The sequence below is a fragment of the Dromiciops gliroides genome, chromosome 3 (genome assembly GCF_019393635.1).
Source record: "Dromiciops gliroides isolate mDroGli1 chromosome 3, mDroGli1.pri, whole genome shotgun sequence".
In the NCBI taxonomy this organism is placed as follows: domain Eukaryota; kingdom Metazoa; phylum Chordata; class Mammalia; order Microbiotheria; family Microbiotheriidae; genus Dromiciops; species Dromiciops gliroides.
In genome coordinates this window covers 615,105,764-615,125,064 of record NC_057863.1, presented here as the reverse complement: position 1 = coordinate 615,125,064, position 19,301 = coordinate 615,105,764, and the positions used below count along the sequence as shown (strand labels likewise).

At 46.2% G+C, this 19,301-nt stretch overlaps 1 protein-coding gene across 2 annotated transcripts in view; it reads right to left on the bottom strand.

Moving 5' to 3' along the window:
* The window catches only part of UBR4 (ubiquitin protein ligase E3 component n-recognin 4), a 145,444-nt gene that overhangs the window by 51,496 nt on the left and 74,647 nt on the right, over positions 1-19,301 (bottom strand). For both annotated transcript variants that reach the window (XM_043995493.1, XM_043995494.1), the window contains 16 exons: positions 18,379-18,553; positions 17,748-17,844; positions 16,225-16,332; positions 15,753-15,869; positions 14,548-14,757; positions 12,941-13,090; positions 11,341-11,568; positions 9,874-9,952; positions 9,320-9,583; positions 8,076-8,244; positions 5,309-5,453; positions 4,398-4,483; positions 3,541-3,628; positions 2,980-3,173; positions 1,197-1,436; positions 362-500 (listed from right to left, as the gene is read on the bottom strand). In XM_043995493.1, coding sequence (XP_043851428.1) covers positions 362-500; positions 1,197-1,436; positions 2,980-3,173; positions 3,541-3,628; positions 4,398-4,483; positions 5,309-5,453; positions 8,076-8,244; positions 9,320-9,583; positions 9,874-9,952; positions 11,341-11,568; positions 12,941-13,090; positions 14,548-14,757; positions 15,753-15,869; positions 16,225-16,332; positions 17,748-17,844; positions 18,379-18,553 — 2,489 coding nt within the window. The remainder of the gene's footprint in view (positions 1-361; positions 501-1,196; positions 1,437-2,979; positions 3,174-3,540; positions 3,629-4,397; positions 4,484-5,308; positions 5,454-8,075; positions 8,245-9,319; positions 9,584-9,873; positions 9,953-11,340; positions 11,569-12,940; positions 13,091-14,547; positions 14,758-15,752; positions 15,870-16,224; positions 16,333-17,747; positions 17,845-18,378; positions 18,554-19,301) is intronic.

The following is a 19,301-nucleotide window of genomic DNA, read 5'->3' as shown; positions in this document are numbered from 1 at the left end:
GGCATCTCCAAATCTTCTCATTTCTCTATTTTCTGCGGCCTCATTTTGATTTCCTTCTAGCCTTGGGTTCTGATGGCTTACACCATCCAATCACACATTTTTTATAATTACAACCAAAGTTGGTAAGGGCAAGAGTTTCATGTATCACTGCTGAAAATGCATGGCCAAATATAGTTTTTCGACTCTCAGATCTCGGGCTATCTTCTAGATGACATGTACCCTTGTATTTCTGAATGTTACCCTTACAAGACCATAATCAGACTAGATGGGTCATTATTCTGACCTGTTTCACAAAGCTAATGATCCTACCCTAAAGTAAGGTGACATAGCACTACTGTTCTCAGCCTGGGCCTATCCTCACCTTCTTTCGGTCTTCTTCATTCTCAATTGGATCCACAGCACAGCAGGGCTTGGCATAAAGCATGAAGTCAAAGCGAGCATATTTACAGAAGCCACAGGCATTGCATAGGAATGGATCCTTCTCATCATAGTTGATGGACCTGGAAAGTCAAGATAGTCAGATCAAAGGAGCAGCAGAAGTTGAAGGCTACTCTTAAGGTCAGGGATTGAATCACATTTACTTTCTGAAACTCCCATATCAACTACTATAATGAGCTATCATCAGGTATGAGAAGATGAAGATGACTCCAGCAACAAAAAAGATCCTTGACATATCCTTGCATTGGACTGAAGTGGAGTACACCAGAAGTGTCAATGACACAGCGTGCATTTCCTGCTCAAATCAGATTAAAATGTAACTGGGAAATATTTAACACAACAAATGTACAATAAACCTTAGATAATGATGACAATACAATTAGATAATATGTGGTCTTCCAAGTCAATATGCAGCCCACAAGGATACTTATGAGTGATTTGGTAGCTCTCATCTCTATCTGAGTTTGACACCACTGAGGTATATCACTTCAGTCTTCTTTCTACTGAGCCCACTCTACATCCCTATAATCCCACTAACTGACAAAAACTTGAAATCTAAGAGCAAGTGTTAAGAAAAAAGTTCAAATCACTGGATATTCCCAAACTCTGCACTGTCCCATGGACCCATTCTACCCGTGCACACACTCTCTCTCTCTCTCCTCTCTCTCTCTCTCTCTCTCTCTCTCTCTCTCTCTCTCTCTCTCTCTCTCTCTCTCTCTCTCATTCTCATTCTCTCATTCCCTCCCTCCCTACCTCACCTGCACTTATGACACTGGTAAACATTCTCCCCACAGTTGCCACAGACACCAGGGTTAGCAGGAACAGAGGCACTGCATCGTGGGCACTGCAGGGTCTCTGTGGAAGCCTGGTAGTTTTCATAGAAGTCTGCAAACTCGATCATCAGATTAGAGGCCACAATGGGCAGTGGCAGGTCAATCTTCACTTCTGTCTGCCCTGGGGTCAACTGTACCTTCTTGGCTTTGTGCCAACGAGCTGGCCTAGAGAACAGAAATTACTGGTTAAAGGTATGCAGCAGAGGATACTGAGACCTCTCACTTTCAGTGCTAGCAAGAGACAAGGGGAAAAACCTCACACTTAGGTAATTATTCCAGGATAAGTAATTAAAGGGGGAGGATTAAGAGACAGTTGATTCATTCATTTTACTAGCAGCTTTCCTCTAGAAAAAAAGGTGAGATAGTCAAGGGGTATGTGTGCATAAAAGACTTTGCACTTATTTACAAGACTGATTTCCAAGAAAACCAATAGGAATGAGACATTTGACCAGTCACAGATACTAAAGAAATACAACACCTCACAAGTAAGTGATGTTGAAAATGAAAACCTCAAGGGGGATATCTAATACAATGGAAGGGCCCAGACAACCTCTGAGGTTCCATGATACTAAGATGGTAACTGCTCCCCCACCTGACTCTATTTCTCTCAGCCCCCATTAGGACACTCACTTTGGAGGGCCATCGCTAAGCTGCTTTAAGGAAGCTAAGAAACATGCCCTGGAATCTAGGCCGAGTGCCAAGAAGAATAGCAGAAATAAACACAATGAAAAAGAAATAACTCCACCATCCCCACATGCCCACCCCATTCCCCAGTAGAATAGAAAATGACACCAGCTATCTTGAGCAGAGCTTCAAAAAGCTGTGAATTTCTGCCCTCAGGCCACCTGTGTTGCCTTTGGTATCACAGTTCAAGGAAAAACCTTTCAGTCTAGTCCCCTAGAAGATCCTTCTGAGGCAATGTGGCCCACGCTCTCCTCCTGCACACCACTCTCGGTAGCTCCAAACATTCCTTTGTAAAATCAATGCTTTCCATGAGTGGGCTTTGGTTGGAACGAGGAACTTCGTCACTAGATACCAAAACTCCCCAAACCAACCTCAGTTCTTTCTGAGGTTTGTCAACGCTCAGTGTTAACAATGTGGGACCTTCCAAGCTCTGGACCTAAGCCCAGAGCCTGACACCTCATCAGAATAAGATCCAATTCTATGAAATACAGAACTACTGCCTCTCCTCATAATTCCTTTGTTTTTGCTCTTCCTGCCTCACCCCGTATCGCCCTGAGTCTAAACTCAAATGGATGCAGCAGTGCCCAAGGACATGTTACATGACACGAAATCAAATAAGAAGTTTAGGCAGAAACTGAAGAGATCTCTAATAGACAAAGTCTGACTTCCTGTTGGTGTACTACAATGCTGAAATGTGAGCAGAATGCCCCATGAAGTCAGCAAAGTATTTGCTCCTCTTGCCAGCCCTTTCTACAAATCATCCACCTTCTAAATCAGGTTTTCATATTTACCATTAAAAGACAAAACGTCAAGGGGAAATGAGGAATCTGTAGAAGGCTGGCCCTTGACAAAACACAGTAAGAGGCCTGTCTCTTTCAAGACCTAAGCATGTTAATCCATACACCTCTAGCTCTCGTTTCCTGACCAAAAGAATCAGAAAAGCTCCAACAAAGCCAGGACCTTTCATTGGGCTTCCAAGGCCAACCACATACCCCAGAGCTTTCCCAAACCTGAAAATTCATACTTATTTTTTAGCTCCACGATGGCCTGCACTGTTCGGTTGTTGTAATATAGATTGATGGTTCGCACCATCTTGGTCCGCTTCAGGTCACCAATCTTCACTGTCACTTTGCTGATGGTATGGCTGCCAATGAGCTTCACTACCTGCTGAGTGGTGGTATAACGAGTATCCACTTTGATGGAGGACAGCTTGATATACTAAAAATGGAAAACGTGAGTCTATTAGGAGATAACGGGTCACCCAGTCTCCTTCAAAGGACAGTGGCAAACAGTCCATGATTATATTCTACTGGAGATTACAAATTCAATAAAGGTATTATGTGGTAGTGAAACAAACACTAAACCTGGCGATAAGAGACGTGGCTTCTAATCTAGGCTCTTACTGGCTGTGTAAACTTGGGCAATCATTTCACATCTGTACCTCAGTTTCTTTATTTGCAAATAGGGATCGTACTCACATCCCCTTCCCCATAAAGCTATTGTAAGGAAATGCTTTACAAAGCTCAGAGTGCTGCAGAAATAAACGTTAGGACACAACAAACACAGGGTAGAGCCCGTCACTTACACAGAATGGCACTTCTGGGTTGTTACACACCAAGCAGGGATCACTCTCTAGGTAATAACCATCAAACTCCACCAAACCAGACAGAGTGCTAGGAAGGAAACCAGGCCAGAGGTGAGGAAATCTTCATTTCTAGAATCACCGCGCTTCTCACGGGAATCATTACAATGTCTTGAGTCAATAGCAATGCTCACAGCCCTGTGTTACTGAAGGCATACAGAAAAATGAGAAGCTCCTTCTCCTAGGCTCTGGGTGTCATAGGAAGGAACTTCCAAACGAATTCAGAAGATAGTGCCTTTCCATAGAGAACAAGCACTATGACAGGATGCAAACCCAAGTGCTTTACTTACCTCCTTTTCTAGACAAAATGAACTCACGTTATTGTACACAGAACCTGACACTATGCTGATGATGCAATCACTGTCATCAACTCCTTTCTTCATCATGATCCAAGATCATTTCTAAGTTCTGAGGTTCTAGTTATATCAGACTTCATAAGAGATTTGGTAGTGGATCAAACCCACCCTTCCTTGAAGAACATGGCTAGTCCAAAATTTCAAAAGATAACTCCAGATCTCACTTTCCTTGGGAATTTTCCTGTTTTAATGAAGGGAATGATGGAGGCCTATTTAAAGCCCAAATGATGCTTATGGTACATCTTTCCTCATTGCTATTAACATAAATATATGTTGACCTCATTTCTGTATCATCTGAAATCTCCCTAAGATTAAGGGCCTCTAATCCTTTGAGCTCTTCCTACCAATAATTTCACCCCCTAATATCTGGTGGAAACTCAAGTACATTTTCAAATAAATTGGTGCCTTAGCTCTCTGAAGAGGTAGGAAGGAGGACAAACTTACTTGTAGATGTTGGAGTTGGGATGATTGGTAAGAATATGGTTTTGGGTTCGGAGAATTTCTACAGCCTTTTGCGAATATTCTTTCAACTGAAACACAAGTTAAGAAATGATCCTAGTAGACAAACCAAAGTCTAAATGGAAGAAAACTCTCTTTTGTTTTTCCACTCAGAGCTGGCCTGCTAGTAGTTCTAAGATACTTCAGACCTAGTGCTAGGAGGACTAAGGGAAGTATGGCTAATCCCTAGTTACTTCACTTGTTTCAATTCCTAATGGTCTTAATGACAAGTTTAGCTTGATAGCTTCCTAAGTATTCTAGTCTCTGCTCTGGGAAATATCTCTGGTTCCTGTAGAAAAGCTGGGCAACAATGGGTTAACCATCTAACCAGTGGGAAAATATTTCTAATTGTCTAAGGATGTTTTTGAAAACAAGTTAGGAACTGGTTCCACTTGCTCTATGCCAAATAACTTTAATGTAACTTATCTGCTGCTCCTATTTCATACACCTATGCTTAAAAGTTTAAGACTTGGGGCAGCTGGGTGGTGCAGTGGATAGAGCACCGGCCCAGAATTCAGGAGTACCTGAGTTCAAATCTGGCCTCAGACCCTTGACTCTTACTAGCTGTGTGACCCTGGGCAGGTCACTTAACCCCATTTGCCTCACCACCCCCCCCCCAAAAAAGTCTAAGACTGGGTCTACTTGTCATGTATAGCCTTTATGTAAAAAAAAAAATGCTGGGAGAGTTTAATACTACATATAAAAACGATTAAATGTGTTAAAGAGGTCTTCAATATGGGCCTCCTCTCCAGGACCTGGACATAAGGCCCTGAGCAGAAAAGCAAAATAATGCCCCACCCTTGGCAGAAGAAAAATGAAGCGGTTTTGTCTTTTGGGGTCTAAAGTCATAATGTTACCTTTTTCTCAGTCTGTGGGGTTTTCAATGAGAAATATCCAAGCAGGTCTACAAATTGGGCAGCCTTCCGGCCATAGGCTGGGAGTTCTGGCCAGATGGACCACATCAGGTCCAACAGGAGCTCTTGTTGTGATTTGTTGGAGTTTCTGTGAACAAATGACAACTTAGATTACTGAATTAAAGGAAGCTCTAGGCTTTACCTGCCCAAGTAGTTCAAAAACAACAAATTCCACTAACTTTTACTAAGTGCTCACTATGTATAAGACATAATGCTAAGTAGAAGGGATATACATAGAAGCTTCTATATGGTCCCTACACTCAAGGAATGTATATTTTTCAAGCAGGGATACAACACACACAAGAACCAGACATTATTATAGTGTGGGGGGGAAAGAGGAATGGACAATAAGCCTAGCAGAATGTGAGGAGGAGAGACTACTTTAAGCTGAGCTAATTATAGAAGGCTTCATGGAAGACAGGACATATGAGCTAGACATAATGGAATATACTAGACCTAGAGTCAGAAAGAACTGGGTTCAAATCATGCCTTGTACACCGACTAGACGGTGTGTCCCTAGGTAAGTCACTTAACCTCATAGCCTCAGTTTCCTTAGCTATAAAATCAGGAAAATAAATAGCACCTACCTCAGAGTGTATCAAGATACTCAAATGAGATAACACATTGAACACCCTCTGCAAGCCTCCCATTGCTATCTACATGTCAGCTATTAGGGAAACTAGTAAACTGTAAAAGGATTTCAACAAGTGGAGCTAAGGAGAGAGGAGCTTCCAAGTGTGGAGAACCAGCCTGTACAGAGGGAAGAGAAGATGGAAGCATGCAGGAAGTAATCCAGCCTGGCTACAGAAAAGGCAGAGCTACTCAGTTCCTGCTCCGCTTCTGTTTTCTTTACCAAGAAGAAAGATCTTTAGACAGGAAAAGACAGAATGAAAATAGACAACAAGAAATTGAAACCAAAGGCAAGAAAATATATAGCTGTCCCCAATGGGCCCTGCCCATCATGCACCACATCTCAGAATTTAAAGAACTTCCAGATGTGATTGTTGAATCCTGTTGATTTTTGAAAAATTGTGCAGAGGAACTACATGGCTAAGAGAAGACAAATGTCCTGATTTTCAAAAAAAAATAAAGAGGGGGGGGGGGCGTAGCTAGGTGGCAAAGTGGATAGAGCAGCGGCCATAGAATTAGGAGGACCTGAGTTCAAATCTGGTCTCAAATACTCAGTATTTACTAGCTGTGTGACCCTGGGCAAGTCACTTAACCCCAACTGCCTCAACAACAATAACAAATTTGGGCAGCTAGGTGGCACAGTGGATAAAGCACTGGCCCTGGATTCAGGAGGACCTGAGTTCAAATCCAGCCTCAGACACTTGACACATACTAGCTGTGTGACCCTGGGCAAGTCACTTAACCCTCATTGCCCACCCCCCCAAAAAGGGGGGTGGGGTGGGAAGAGACACTTGAAATGAATAAGGATTATGACTTGGATTCCTGGCAAGATCTTTAAACATACTATATATAAGGGATAGTTTATCAGCACTTAAGAGAGTGATCACTGAGACAGAGTGGTGCCATTAAAAAGAGATCATAGCAGACTAAGCTTACTTCTTTATTGCATGGGTTTACTAGACCAATAAATCAGGGGGATACTGAAGACTAAAGAATTTTATGAAGTATCTCATGATAGCCTAGGAGAAAAACAGAGAGAGAGATGAACTTTATGATAGCAACCGTATGTTCCTCTATTAACAACAAATGATTAATGGAACAAATTCAGTCTTTGCAAGGAGGCCTCCAGGGGGGGGGGCGGGGTGTCGTCTGTGTCCCTGTTTTGTTCAGCATTTTTTTACCTATGGTGACAGATGTTTGCCTATGCAAACATGAGAGAGATTTGCCAGTATGTTGTCATCTCAAAGGCTGGTTGAAGAAGCCCCATTTAATAATATACAATGGCGTAGCACCAAATACAAAGGCCCACGTTCAAGTTCAGAAGACCAACAACACAAGTAATAGATGGGAGAGATGCAGCCAGACACGGAAAAGCACCTGGGGGGATGGTGTAGTCACATTCAGCAATGACAGGGCAGCCAAAAAAGCAAGTGTGATCTCAAGCTGAAGATCAGAGCTTCCGAACCCGGGAATGAGGGGAGATGGAAATGTTCTAACAGTCTGCCCTGGTCAGAATGCATTTGGAATACCATGTTTTATTCTGAATACATTTTAGGAAGGCCATTAACAAGCTGACATCCAGAAGAGGCCCACCAAGATGGTGCCTGACAGCCATTCATAAATATCTGAAGGCTGGGTTTAGAGCTAGAAAAGAGATTAGTACATTCTTGTCCAATCCCTTCATTTTACTGATAAGAAAACTAAGGCTAGACAGGAGAAATGGTCTGCCCAAGTTCTAACAGGCTTGGCACCTGAAGAAGTCTTCCGACTCATTCTACTATACCCAATTAGAAATGTTTTGCTTGGCAGCCGAGAACTACAACCAAGATACACAAGTAAGGGGGGTGGGGGGCAGATCTGGGCCCCACAAAGAATAACTTTCCTAACCATCAGCGCTGCCCAAGACTGTACTAGGTCATTAGTGGCCCGATGACCACGAGTTGGATATACTGTAGGGAAGACTCCTGATCACATAAACTGATAGATGATCTATCAAGCTGTGAGATATTATGGTCCTCTTCAGACAGTCTAGCTAAACAGGCCCAGACTAAAAAGAGCAGAGCCCTGTCCTGGTCCCCACCTGTATATGTGCAGTGCCAGGCAGTGGGCTTGCCAGCGCACAGAGGAGGAGTTAGATTCTAGCAGGAAGCAGCGAAGAAATTGGATCAAGGTCTCCTTGTCAGCAAATTTGTTCAGTTGGTTCACCAAGGCCGTGCACAGCTGGTCTTCTTGACTGCCCGAGCACTCACCTGTGAAGTGAGGCAAAAACACCAAGAGTTAGGAACCTTCTTGAGATGAGATTTCAATTTTGTTCCTGCCCTGCTAAGTCTAACCAAGTGCCTACAGTTCAAAGAGTTGCCTGACAAAAGAGCTGAAGCTGTTTGCTCCAGAATGGTGCTAGCATGAAGTGACATAAGAATATGCCCCAAAGCGGGCGTCACCTCCCTGTTTTGTGAGGACACTGTGCAGATCAAATAGAACAGTTCCTCCTCCTTTCAGAGGACAGACAGATGTGAAAAGACAGACATCTGAACAAGTACATAAACAGGAGTGTAGAATTTAGGGCCCAAAGGGGCCTCAGAGAACATTTAATTCAACCATGTCATCTTATGAATTAGGAAATGGAGGTCCAGGGATACAAAGGGATTTGCTCAAGGTTAACGCAGCAGTAAGTAGCCTAGATTTGAACTCAGAGCTCTCCTGCCAGCAAATTAAAACTCTTCCTACTACAGCACATTAAACATGCTGACATTGTAAGAATGTAGTGGCGAAGTGCAAGGTCTGAATGAGGTAGGAATCCTCAGGGCATATGTCTGCCAGGACTGGAGCCACGACTCAGGCTCCGGTTAGCAGCAGCCCCATTGAGGCATAAGGCAATATAACTGTGAAAGTGGGAAGGGCTGCAGAGACCCGAGAGTACAAAGCCCTCACCTGACACCAGGCAGACAAGCCACATAAGCTACTTGAGGTCACACTGTGAGTTAGAGATGGCTAAGTCTCCTGGTCTCTGAGCCGAGGGCTCTTTCCCAATGATACCAAACTACACTCACCCACTGGTCTAAAGTCTCATGAGTCACTGGAAGGCAGCTCAAAATCATGCTTTGAGTCTTGCTGATAGGGAGAACTAGAGCATAGGAAGGGATACATTTCAATGTGTGGCCTTACAGTGTGAGAGATGAGACCCTAAGGACCTCAACCCTACGCCAAAAAACACTGAAGTATTTGTGGTGCTACAAACCAGAATTCAAATTCCAAAGAGGAGGTGGCAGCCAAAATGCTAAGACAAACAAAAGAAGCTTCTGACCCACAGAGGGTGGCTCTTACCCTCCTTCTCTTTCTCCTTTTCTTCCTTCTTGCTCTTTTTGGTGGATGACTTGCCCTGGGTAGTTGCTTGCCCAGAACCAGAGGCCACAGCTGCAGAGGAGGAGGAGGAAGAGGAAGAGCCAGAGGCAGCGCTTGAGGACCCAGATGAAGATGCCACAGTGAGCACTTTGCTGCCACACAAAGCACAAGAGAGCAGCTGCAACAGCACTGGGGATACTCCCTCGTCCACTAGGAAACTAACTTGGAGGAGGAAATACAGGACCGCTGCAAACAGAGATGAAACAAGAGGTCAACAAAATTAAACCCACATCAGATCTACCCAGCCCAAGACTGCAGAGTAGCGGGAACTATGACCATTTCTTCATTAGCCAAGATTGGTCCTGATGCCTAATTTACCAATGTTCATTTCCAAGTTTCCTTTATTATATACTGCTACAAGAAATTCATTTTCATTGAAAAAAATTGTTGAGAAATATGATATAATGTGATATAGCCCAAAACTCTCTCGTTTTTGGAGGGGATGAGGGCTGGCCAGGAGAAGCGGGGCTACTCACAGTCATCTTTAATACAGAATTTCTGCCAGTTGATGGTGCGCTGGGTGGCAATCTCTGCACAGGCTTTGAGGTGCTCCATCTGAAAAAAGAACCAGTCCCTAGAGCTGAGTGACCCAGGTGAGCAGCTTAGAACACAAGCGGGCAGGGTCACGGGCCTCAGTGCCAAGATCCCAATCCTATGCTCTAGCACCCATCGGCATTGTGCCTTGTACAAGAAATGACGCCTCAAGTGCCTGACTGCTGGAGCCGACCTCCGTGGGATAGGATTCCTTTCATCCTCCATGCTACACAAGGGACCTCGGTTTTCAAGGAACTGGCCCTTTTCTCAAAAATGAAGCAACCTAGGGGAAGCTAGTTGGCGCAGTGGATAGAGCACGGGCCCTGGAGTCAGGAGGACCTGAGTTCAAATCCGGCCTCAGACACAACACTCACTAGCTGTGTGACCTTGAGCAAGTCACTTAACCCCAGTTGCCTCACTAAAAAAAAAAAAAAAAAAAAATGAAGCAACCAGGCCAGGTCACCTCTTGAGGTAGAGAAGGGAGAAGGAGAAAAACTCAGTTTATGCTTGTCTTAGGGCCAAGGAGAGCAGCCAAGGAGCTCAGAGAACCTCTAGAATCAGTGACAGAAGCTTTCTATCCAGCTGTTCACAAACTAAGTCCAAATGGTTCTCTCTGGTCATCAACTCACATGTACTCCATGGTGTTTTGTTGTTGTTGTTGTTTGGGGCTGGGGGGGGGGGGGACTGGGGGGTCGGCGGGAGGGGGGGGGGCGGGCAGCGGCGGCTCAGGGGCCAATGAGAGTTAAGTTGACTTGCCCAGGGTCACACAGCTAGTAAATGTCAAGTGTCTGAGGCTGGATTTGAACTCAGGTCCTCCTGGATCCAGGGCTGGTGCTTTTTCTACTGCACCACCCAGCTGCTGCTCCCCCCCCCCCCTCCAATGCTTCTTAAATAAATAATTGGGCAACCCAGTTCTCACATATAGGGGTCTAAGGTCTGTGTTACAGATTATGTAATAGAAATGCTCAAGTTCCCCAAACTCCAAATATAATTGTACAATATATGGCAAAAACTCTTCCAGATGATGAAGCCACTAGCTCAGACTACAGTCTGGTAAGGTGTTGGCCTTGTAATCTGGTAGCTCTGCTCCCTCTTGAGTATGTGGCCATGGGCAGGTCCCTTTATCCCACAGGTTTTCTAATCTCTCAGATGAAGAAATAATTGATGTTCCCTCCCTTGAGGCTCTGCAAGCCTTAAGTGCTATGCAGATGTGCCCTGGGCTGCTGTCTGGGTAGGTGTCATTCATGTTGTGAAACCTGAAGATTAACTCCTACCTTAGCCAGCCCTAGTCACGTGACACTCCCAATGCTTAAACACTGGTCTCCAGTCTAGACCTGATCCCCATAAGGTTGTGTCCCACAACACCCCCTCCCCTCCCCTCCCCGCCTCATGGGAGCTGCCCTTTGTACCAGGCTGATGAGCGTGTCATACTGCAGGGCTGAGCCTGAGCTGGCTGTGACCACACTGGCCCGAAGAAAGATTCCCTGCTCCTCAAGCAATTTTTTGATCCCGCGCACATGGGAATCCAGGGTATGCAAGTCCCGAAGCTGGCGGTACTTCTCCTTGGAGCCACAGATGAACAGCAGAAGTTTGCGGACTTGTCGACGTACAAATGGTGTCTGCTGGATCATCAGGTACTTGGGAAAGCAAGAAATAACCATCAACAGTCTGGGGCTGAATCCACAGTAGCCGGGACACTCACTACCAGAAACTGTGTTCTTTTGTCCACTAGGCTCTCATTCACACAGGCCTGGCCTATCCTCCACTCACTTCCTCTCCAATCTGTTGTGACCACTACCCTCTTCTGCTAAAAAAATCTTCACCTGCTGCCTGATACTACTTTAGCGCTGTTCCAACTTCTTTACCCGGCAAACCTTGCCCTATCTTTCTGGTCTTTTCTCACACTATTCCTCTTTATGTACTCTTTGACTTCAGCCAAACCGTATAACCCTCTGCCCAAAATCATGCATTGTCCACATAGTTCCATGATTTGAGGGACATCATTCCCCATGTCTGGACTGGACTGACCAAAATATTGCCAAATATTTTTTCCTATTGAACTCCTAAAGACAGGCTGGCAGAGTGACCATAGAGCTAGTTCATAAGACTGAGTTCAGTACTACCTGACACTTCTAGTTATGGGACCTGAGGCAAACCACTTAACTTTTCATTATGCTAGGCAACTCTTCTCAAGAAAGAAGGGAGTTTTCTCACATGGAAGTTCTCTGTATAAATAAAATCCAAGATTCTCTCCCTATTCTATTCAACTCATGCATAACCTTTAAAGCCAAATTCAAGTGCCACCTCTCCCAGGAAGCCTTCTCCATCCATCTCCCCCTCCCCAACAGCAGTCATTTTCTCACTCAAATCTCCTTCAGTACATGGCTTAATGACCTGTTAATGCAACTATCACCCGACACTGTGTATTACAGTGTTTGGATCATTCCTTTGGATCAAGAAATGAACTTCCAGATGGTGGGGATTATGACTTCACTAAACCATACCTCCCTCAGGGCTGAGACTACAATAGCTAAATGTTGGCTGATTTTTACCAGCTCACTAAAAGTGAGTAGGTTTTAGAAATGTGTAAGATCCCCGATCTATTCTTGATTAAGTCCACCTCACGGGTAGAGGACTGAGACACGGCATGGAAAAAGGACATCTGATAAATGAAACAACAATCACAGTAGCATTCCTGCTCCATGATAAGCTCAGGGACGTAGAAGCTAGGGTCAGCCTCTACACACTCAAAGGGAAGTCAGTCAGAAAGGAAATACCAGGACCTCTTCCCTAGCAAAAAAAAAAAAAAAAAGCCAATGAGGTTGTAAAGGCATGGCTGCTGTTACACAGGACAGGGTAATCGGAGCCGAGGTAGCAACCCTCCTTTCCTCCTGCTAATTGAAGGCTATCACAGCTAAATATGGGGAGAGCTGATGTGGAGGAGCTTAGTGCTTGTTGAATTAACACATATGCATTGTACGGGGCCAATCCTTCCAAATCACCACTTACCTCTGACAGGAAGTAAAACCACGAATGGTCAAATATGGGAGGTGGAATACGAGAATTGGTGTCAGCAATCTTTTTGATTTGGTACGGCAGCCGTAGCACCATCTCTGTTAGAAGCTGTGTGTAGGCCTCAAACACATCTGCTGCATGGCCCTGGACAGATAGCATTTGTGTGAGAATGAATGAAAACACATTTATTAAGTGCTCCGTGCATGCATGGAGCTATGTCCTAAGTGCTGGGGATATAAAGAGAAGAGCTCTGCCTCATCAGAGCACGAATCTATCCCATGGGGGCACTTTCTAAAGTCGGTCTCAGGGGCAGCTAGATGGCACAGTGGATAGAGCACCGGCCCTGGAGTCAGGAGTACCTGAGTTCAAATCCGGCCTCAGACACTTAACACTTACTAGCTGTGTGACCCTAGGCAAGTCACTTAACCCCAATTGCCTCACTAAAAAAAAAAAAAAAAAAAAAAAAGAGAGAGAGAAATAAATAAAGTCGGTCTCAAGGGAATGAGCTTACTAGCTCAGCTTCCCCACCCAGGGGAAGGAAGCAGGTCCCTCTGGCTGGAAGAGCTCTCACATTTCATACTGCAGCTTAGGACACGAGGTACTGGCTAAACACCAAATTCAAAGACACTGAAGAGAAAGTGGTTGCCAATGACTTAAACTAGAGAACATCTCCACGAAGCTGATTCTCCTCCAGCACCCTGCCCTACATGCTGCCCTTCCCATGACAGGAAAAGCACAATCCAACTAAGGACCCACTATCCCTCCTCTTACTGCAAGACTCCTGAGCACATGTCACATGAGGCAATGAACAGGAGAGCAACATGGAAGCTGGGCAGCAGAGCAGACATGGTGCTGGACTTGGAGTCAAAAGACCCAAGTTCAAGTCCAGCCTCAGACGCTTCACCTTTGTTTGCCTCAGGTTCCTCATCTACAAAACCAGTACGTAACACATATTTGTAAAGCTTTGTAGGCCTCGAAGTGCTCCAGAAATGCTGGCTAATTTTTGTTGTTTTCTGTTCAGTGTTCAGTTAGGTCACACTGAACAGGGAGTTTGGGCTGCACAGGCTGTTGAGGGCTATCTAAAAGGATTCTGGGAAATAGTATATGTCATCACCAGAACCAGCAGGCCAGGTCAATGCTAGCTAGTCTAAGTCATCCAGCTCCTATCATCAGGGCTCAATGGGTCTACGTTGTATGTGCAGCTGGAAGCACAGGAATCCCACCTGAAACACTGACTTGGCGGCTACAAAGGGCTTCTCCCAGAAGAGTTTTAAGCGACCTTATAAATGGCGCTGGATGTGGAATCAGGAGCCTTGTGTTTAAGTCCCAGCTCCGCTACGACTCCCCGTGGGACCTTCCCTTCTATGGGCCTCTTACCTCGTCCTTAACATGAAAGAAGTGCATGAAATCCCCTTGTGGAGGCACTCTCCCCTCTACAACCCAAAGGCCTTTCTTTCTCTGCCACCAACCCAGCTACGAGTAAGATAAAATGACAGACGGGCCTAATGTGGAGGAAGGACCTGCTCTGGGTGTGCCCAGGCCAGCTCCCTCCTGATGCCCCTGACCACAGAAGAGAGATGAAACTGCTGGGGAACCTTTACCTTCACATACTGACGGAGGAAGAAGGGGCTCATGTCCGGCGGGGAGGAGGTTGTATGGGGCTTCAGCAGTTGGCTGGTGGCCACGGGCTCCTCATCACTCTGCTGGCTCTTCCAGTAGTCCAAGAGAGACTTGAGCACATGCAGGCAGTAGTCTACAGCCCCAGAGCTCAGTAGCGCTGCGGCAGTGGCGCTGGAGATGAGGGAGGACGACTGAAGGGAAAACAGAGAAGGTTACACATACCCTGGGAGGCAAGGAGCGGACAGCTACAGAATCCAGGGCCAGCTTCTGCAGTGTTACAGTTGAAAGGGGGCAAATCCCATGGCATAAGGGCAGCACTTTCCAAAGTAGCACAGACGGTTTTCAGAACTCTTCTTGCTAACCACGTGGTGAAAAGAAACACAGAAACACCTTTTCAAGTCTGATCTTTCTTCCACAAATGAGTCACAAGCCAGGGGCTATGGACTACATAGTTCAGTACTCTTTTCCCACTGAGGTAAGGTGGGCTCCTCTTCTTCCCAGGGAACTAGGGGAAGGTACACCTTTCAAGAGAGGAGTGAACGCACCCCAGTCTGGGCACTGCTCAATAGCCCCACCTTTCCCGGGGGTGGGGGGAGACTTGCAACTGGCCCAGCTTCTGGAGAAGGCCAAGATGAGAAGCTCCAATGAATGACAAGAGGGAAAGAAAAAGCTACTGTAAATAAAACCATTAGGAGAGTCTTGCAAATCCCAACAAACCCCACAGCTCATAAGCTCATTAAAATTGGACGCAGTTCAGCCTCAATTTCTAACCTCTCAGCTTTGTGTTAATCTCCTTTTCACCACTACCAACACACACACACACACACACACACACACACACACACACACACACACGTGTGCACGCACGCATGCATGCACACATGCCTGTGCACTTGACTTTGTCTCGGCTCTCCTGCTGAACTTACAACAACAAATAGCAAGCAAATCTGCTTAGCCATTCCAGGCCAGGCAAAATCATCCTTTACTTCCCAATAATGGACCTAACGTTTAGGGGTCTGGAAGAGCTCCTGAAGGATGAAGGCCTCACTTGTCTTTGTGACAGCGGGAAGGGCTGAAGGGGCCGATGTCACAAAGCCAGTGCTTCTGAAGCCCTTCCCGGCAGCCAGCCCGGGCAGTGACAGGCGCCCCCCTTCCCCTTGGCGCGCCCCGCCTGGCCCATGCTCACCTCACAGATGGAAGACTTAGACCCTGACTTGGTCCTGGACATGAAGACACTCAGCAGCCTCATCACCACCAGGTGGACCTCGTTCAGGGCACAGCGCTCATTCTTCCGAGAGACGTCCTGCAGAGAGACCACCGCCAGTTGCCCGGGGAAGCCCTAAAACCTACCCTTAAGCTGTAGGGGTGAGACTGCTAAGAGAATCAGAACTAAAGGCTGCTGGGTTGCTGCCTCAGGGACAGGGAAACACAAGACGCAGAGCCACCTGGTACAGAACCAGAGCTCGAGAGCCGAGATGCCACATGACATGAGCGGTGCGATGAAGGGTTCGCTACGCAGGCCCTACAGCAAGTGCTCTGACAGAAGAAGGGGAGGAAGAGGATCCCGGTCGATCCTTCAGTCCCCAGGCAGAGGCCTGAGGAGCAGAAGAGCGAGCTTCACTCAGCCCCCCAGGCTGTACAGCTGACTCAGGATTCACCTTCTTGTCCATGCCCAGTTCTGCGATAAGCTGAGACAGCAAGTTGTCCAGAGCACCCTTATCCTTTTCGTCTTCTCCATCCAGGTCGGTTGTAAGCATCAGAATGACCTAGAAGGCAGCAGAGGGGCAAAGGATAAAACCCGGGCTCCTAGAGAATGAAGGCTCTGAACACAGGGTATGCCAAAGGGGAAGGTAAGTCCTAATTTCCTAGTTTCCTCTATTGATAAGAACTCCCTGTCATTTATCCACACAGCACCCCTACAAGATGGGCTGGGACAGGGGAGTGGCGATTATTACCCCCATTCAATATCGATGGGTAAGTTGAGGGGCTGAGACTTCAGCACTGGGAACAATCTCCCAACAGGAATAGAGCACAATTAGAACTATCAGGCTGTGTGGCATAATGGAAAGAATGCTGGACTTGGAATCAGGAGAGACCTGGGTTTGAATCCCACCCCTGACACTTACTAGCTGTGTGACCATGGGCAAGTCACTTAACACTTCTGAGCCTCAGTTTCCTCATCTGTAAAATGGGGATAATAATACCCATAGTACCTACTTCACAGTGTTGTCATGAGGATCAAATGAGATCATTTCTATAAAGCACTTTGTAAACCTTAAAGCACTATAAATGTTAGCTCTTATTACCATCATCATTACTATTATGGTACGGAGGGAGGACCGCCATACAGGAGTCAATCAATCAATCAAGAAATATTTATTAAGTGCCTAATGTGCTAAGGACTATGCCAGGTGCCAGGCACACAAAGACAAAAAACAAACAGTCCCTGTCCTCCAGCAGCTTACAATCCATTGGGGAAGAACTGTGCATAAGACTGTACGATATATAAATACAGATACCAGCTAATTTGGGGAAGTAAGGCACCCAGAGTAGGGGCAGGGTAGAAGTGAGTGATCAGGCACATGTGAAACAGTGGTATCCAACTCAAACAGAAACGGATCCCCGAGGCTGCACATCGAGTGGGATACCCAATGTAGAATAGAAGGTGATGCTTGAGCTGAGCCAGGAGGAGAGAGGGCACTCCAGGGGTGAGCGACTGCCAGTGCATAGAGGAGCGCATGTGAAGGGAAATAAGAGGCTCATGTGTGAGGAACTGTGGTCAGCAGGACTGGGACAGCACGGAAGAATCCTAGAGGGCCCCTAAAGTCCATGAAGTGTAGGGATGATGCACACAGACCTGCCCCTGAGGCAGGAGACCACGATTCCTGCTGAGGAGAGGGGACAGGGGATAGACAGGGGGCTGGCCACAAGGACCCGGTCTTATTCATGACTCTTCTGCTAACTCCTCCTTTGACCCCAGGTGATTTGCTTCACTTCACTTTTCTGAGTGCATTATAAATGAGGGAGTTCATCTAGACAGTTCTAACATGCTACAACCCTGACACCAAGCCAAGACCTCTATTGTATTCTCCAGATCCAGGGGTCATGGAGCAAGGAAAGGTGCATGACTATGGCCTACCCACACACAGGGTAATCAGCTCCACGATGACCTGATAGGTACCTGCATATAGGGGATGGCTCGGACACCACCTACGTTACGCAGCTGGGGCAAGGTCTGCAGCAGTCTCTCCAACAGCATTAGGCGGACCATGTGCAGTCTTATTGGGGGAAAAAAAAAATCAGACATAGGATACTCATCATAACCCAGAAAACCAGTCTCTCGTTCTGAAACAGGGGTGAAGAAATGGTCATCAATCAGGAAAGGTCCTTCTGTTACTATCAAGAGATGAGGATTCCATTCAGTGTGGCCAAATGAAGGCCCAAAAGCCCACAGGCTTTGGCAAAGCAGGCCCGCCACCAGGACTCAGATGAAGTATTCAGGACTTAATACCAATTTATAGATAGTAATAAGTCAGGAAAAATTTGAGTGAACTAAGAAGACAGACTCTTTGACAACTACCATGGGATTAGTGAGATAAATGTGAGACTAAAGGCACACTTGTGCTCTATCTGGGACAGGTTAGGTGAAAACTTAGCTGGAGGCAGGGAAACAAATTAAAGTATCTTGGGAAATGTAGATCTAAGCCTGCTATGTTTAGAGTGCCAAAGGAAAATCAAATCCATCTCTTTTAGCCCCCAATCCTCACCTGCCCAGGTAAGCATTTTCCAGATTGTACCTTCTAGGTCCTGACCTGTTACTGGTGTTGACGTCTCCTTCAGCTTCCCCTTCTCCCTCTCCCTCTGAGCCATCTCCTTCCTGCTGGCCCGTGGTGGTGCTGATGGCTCCAGTACTGGAGCTGACGCTGCCTGGCCCAGCCGGGTGTCCCTCGGCCGTGGTGTCACCATAGGCGCTGCTCCGTCCTGACACTGAAGAAAAGGGAGTCAGAAAACACCATCAGCCCCAAAGATAAGCAACACTTTCTCCTTCTCTACTTTGTCCCCTCAGTGGCCAGCTAGGATTATGGGTTGAGTCTTGGCCTCCCAATAATGTTTCTACATTAAAACTAAATAACCTCCAGAAGGCTGGAATGCATGACGCCCCCCCCCCCCCCCTTCATCAGTGCTCTACTGAGCTGAGGTGAATGGGGCACCGATCCTCTCTGGCAAGGCATCCTGCTGGGGGGAGAGGCACGGAGGAGGTACAGTGTGCATCCCTGGAGGGACTTCCATGGAGTACTGGAGAACCCTAACCACAAGACTGTCAAAGTCTCTGACCTAAAACCTTCCAGCATGCCCCAGAGGAAATTTAAAGTGGTATAAGATCCTGGAAGTAAACTAGAGCTAACCCCAAGTTTTTCAAATAGAATTCAAACAGAATTCAACCTAATTCAATCAATATTTAAGCACCTACCAAGCTTAGTGCTAGACACAAAATGGCCCAGCCCCTGCCCTTAAGGAGTTTACAATCTAATAGAGGGTTCTAAATCTAAATGGTGGGCAGAGAATAAAACCTACACAAAAATAAGTGTGCTACAAGGTAACCTGAGATTAAAAGGAAAGCTCCAGAGAAAATGCTTTAAGAGAATTTTTCTAAGGAAGCTTCACTTTCAGCTGCATTGAGGTCAGACACCCCCATCCCGACCCCCCCGTCCTTCAATTTTAGGAATGCAAGCTG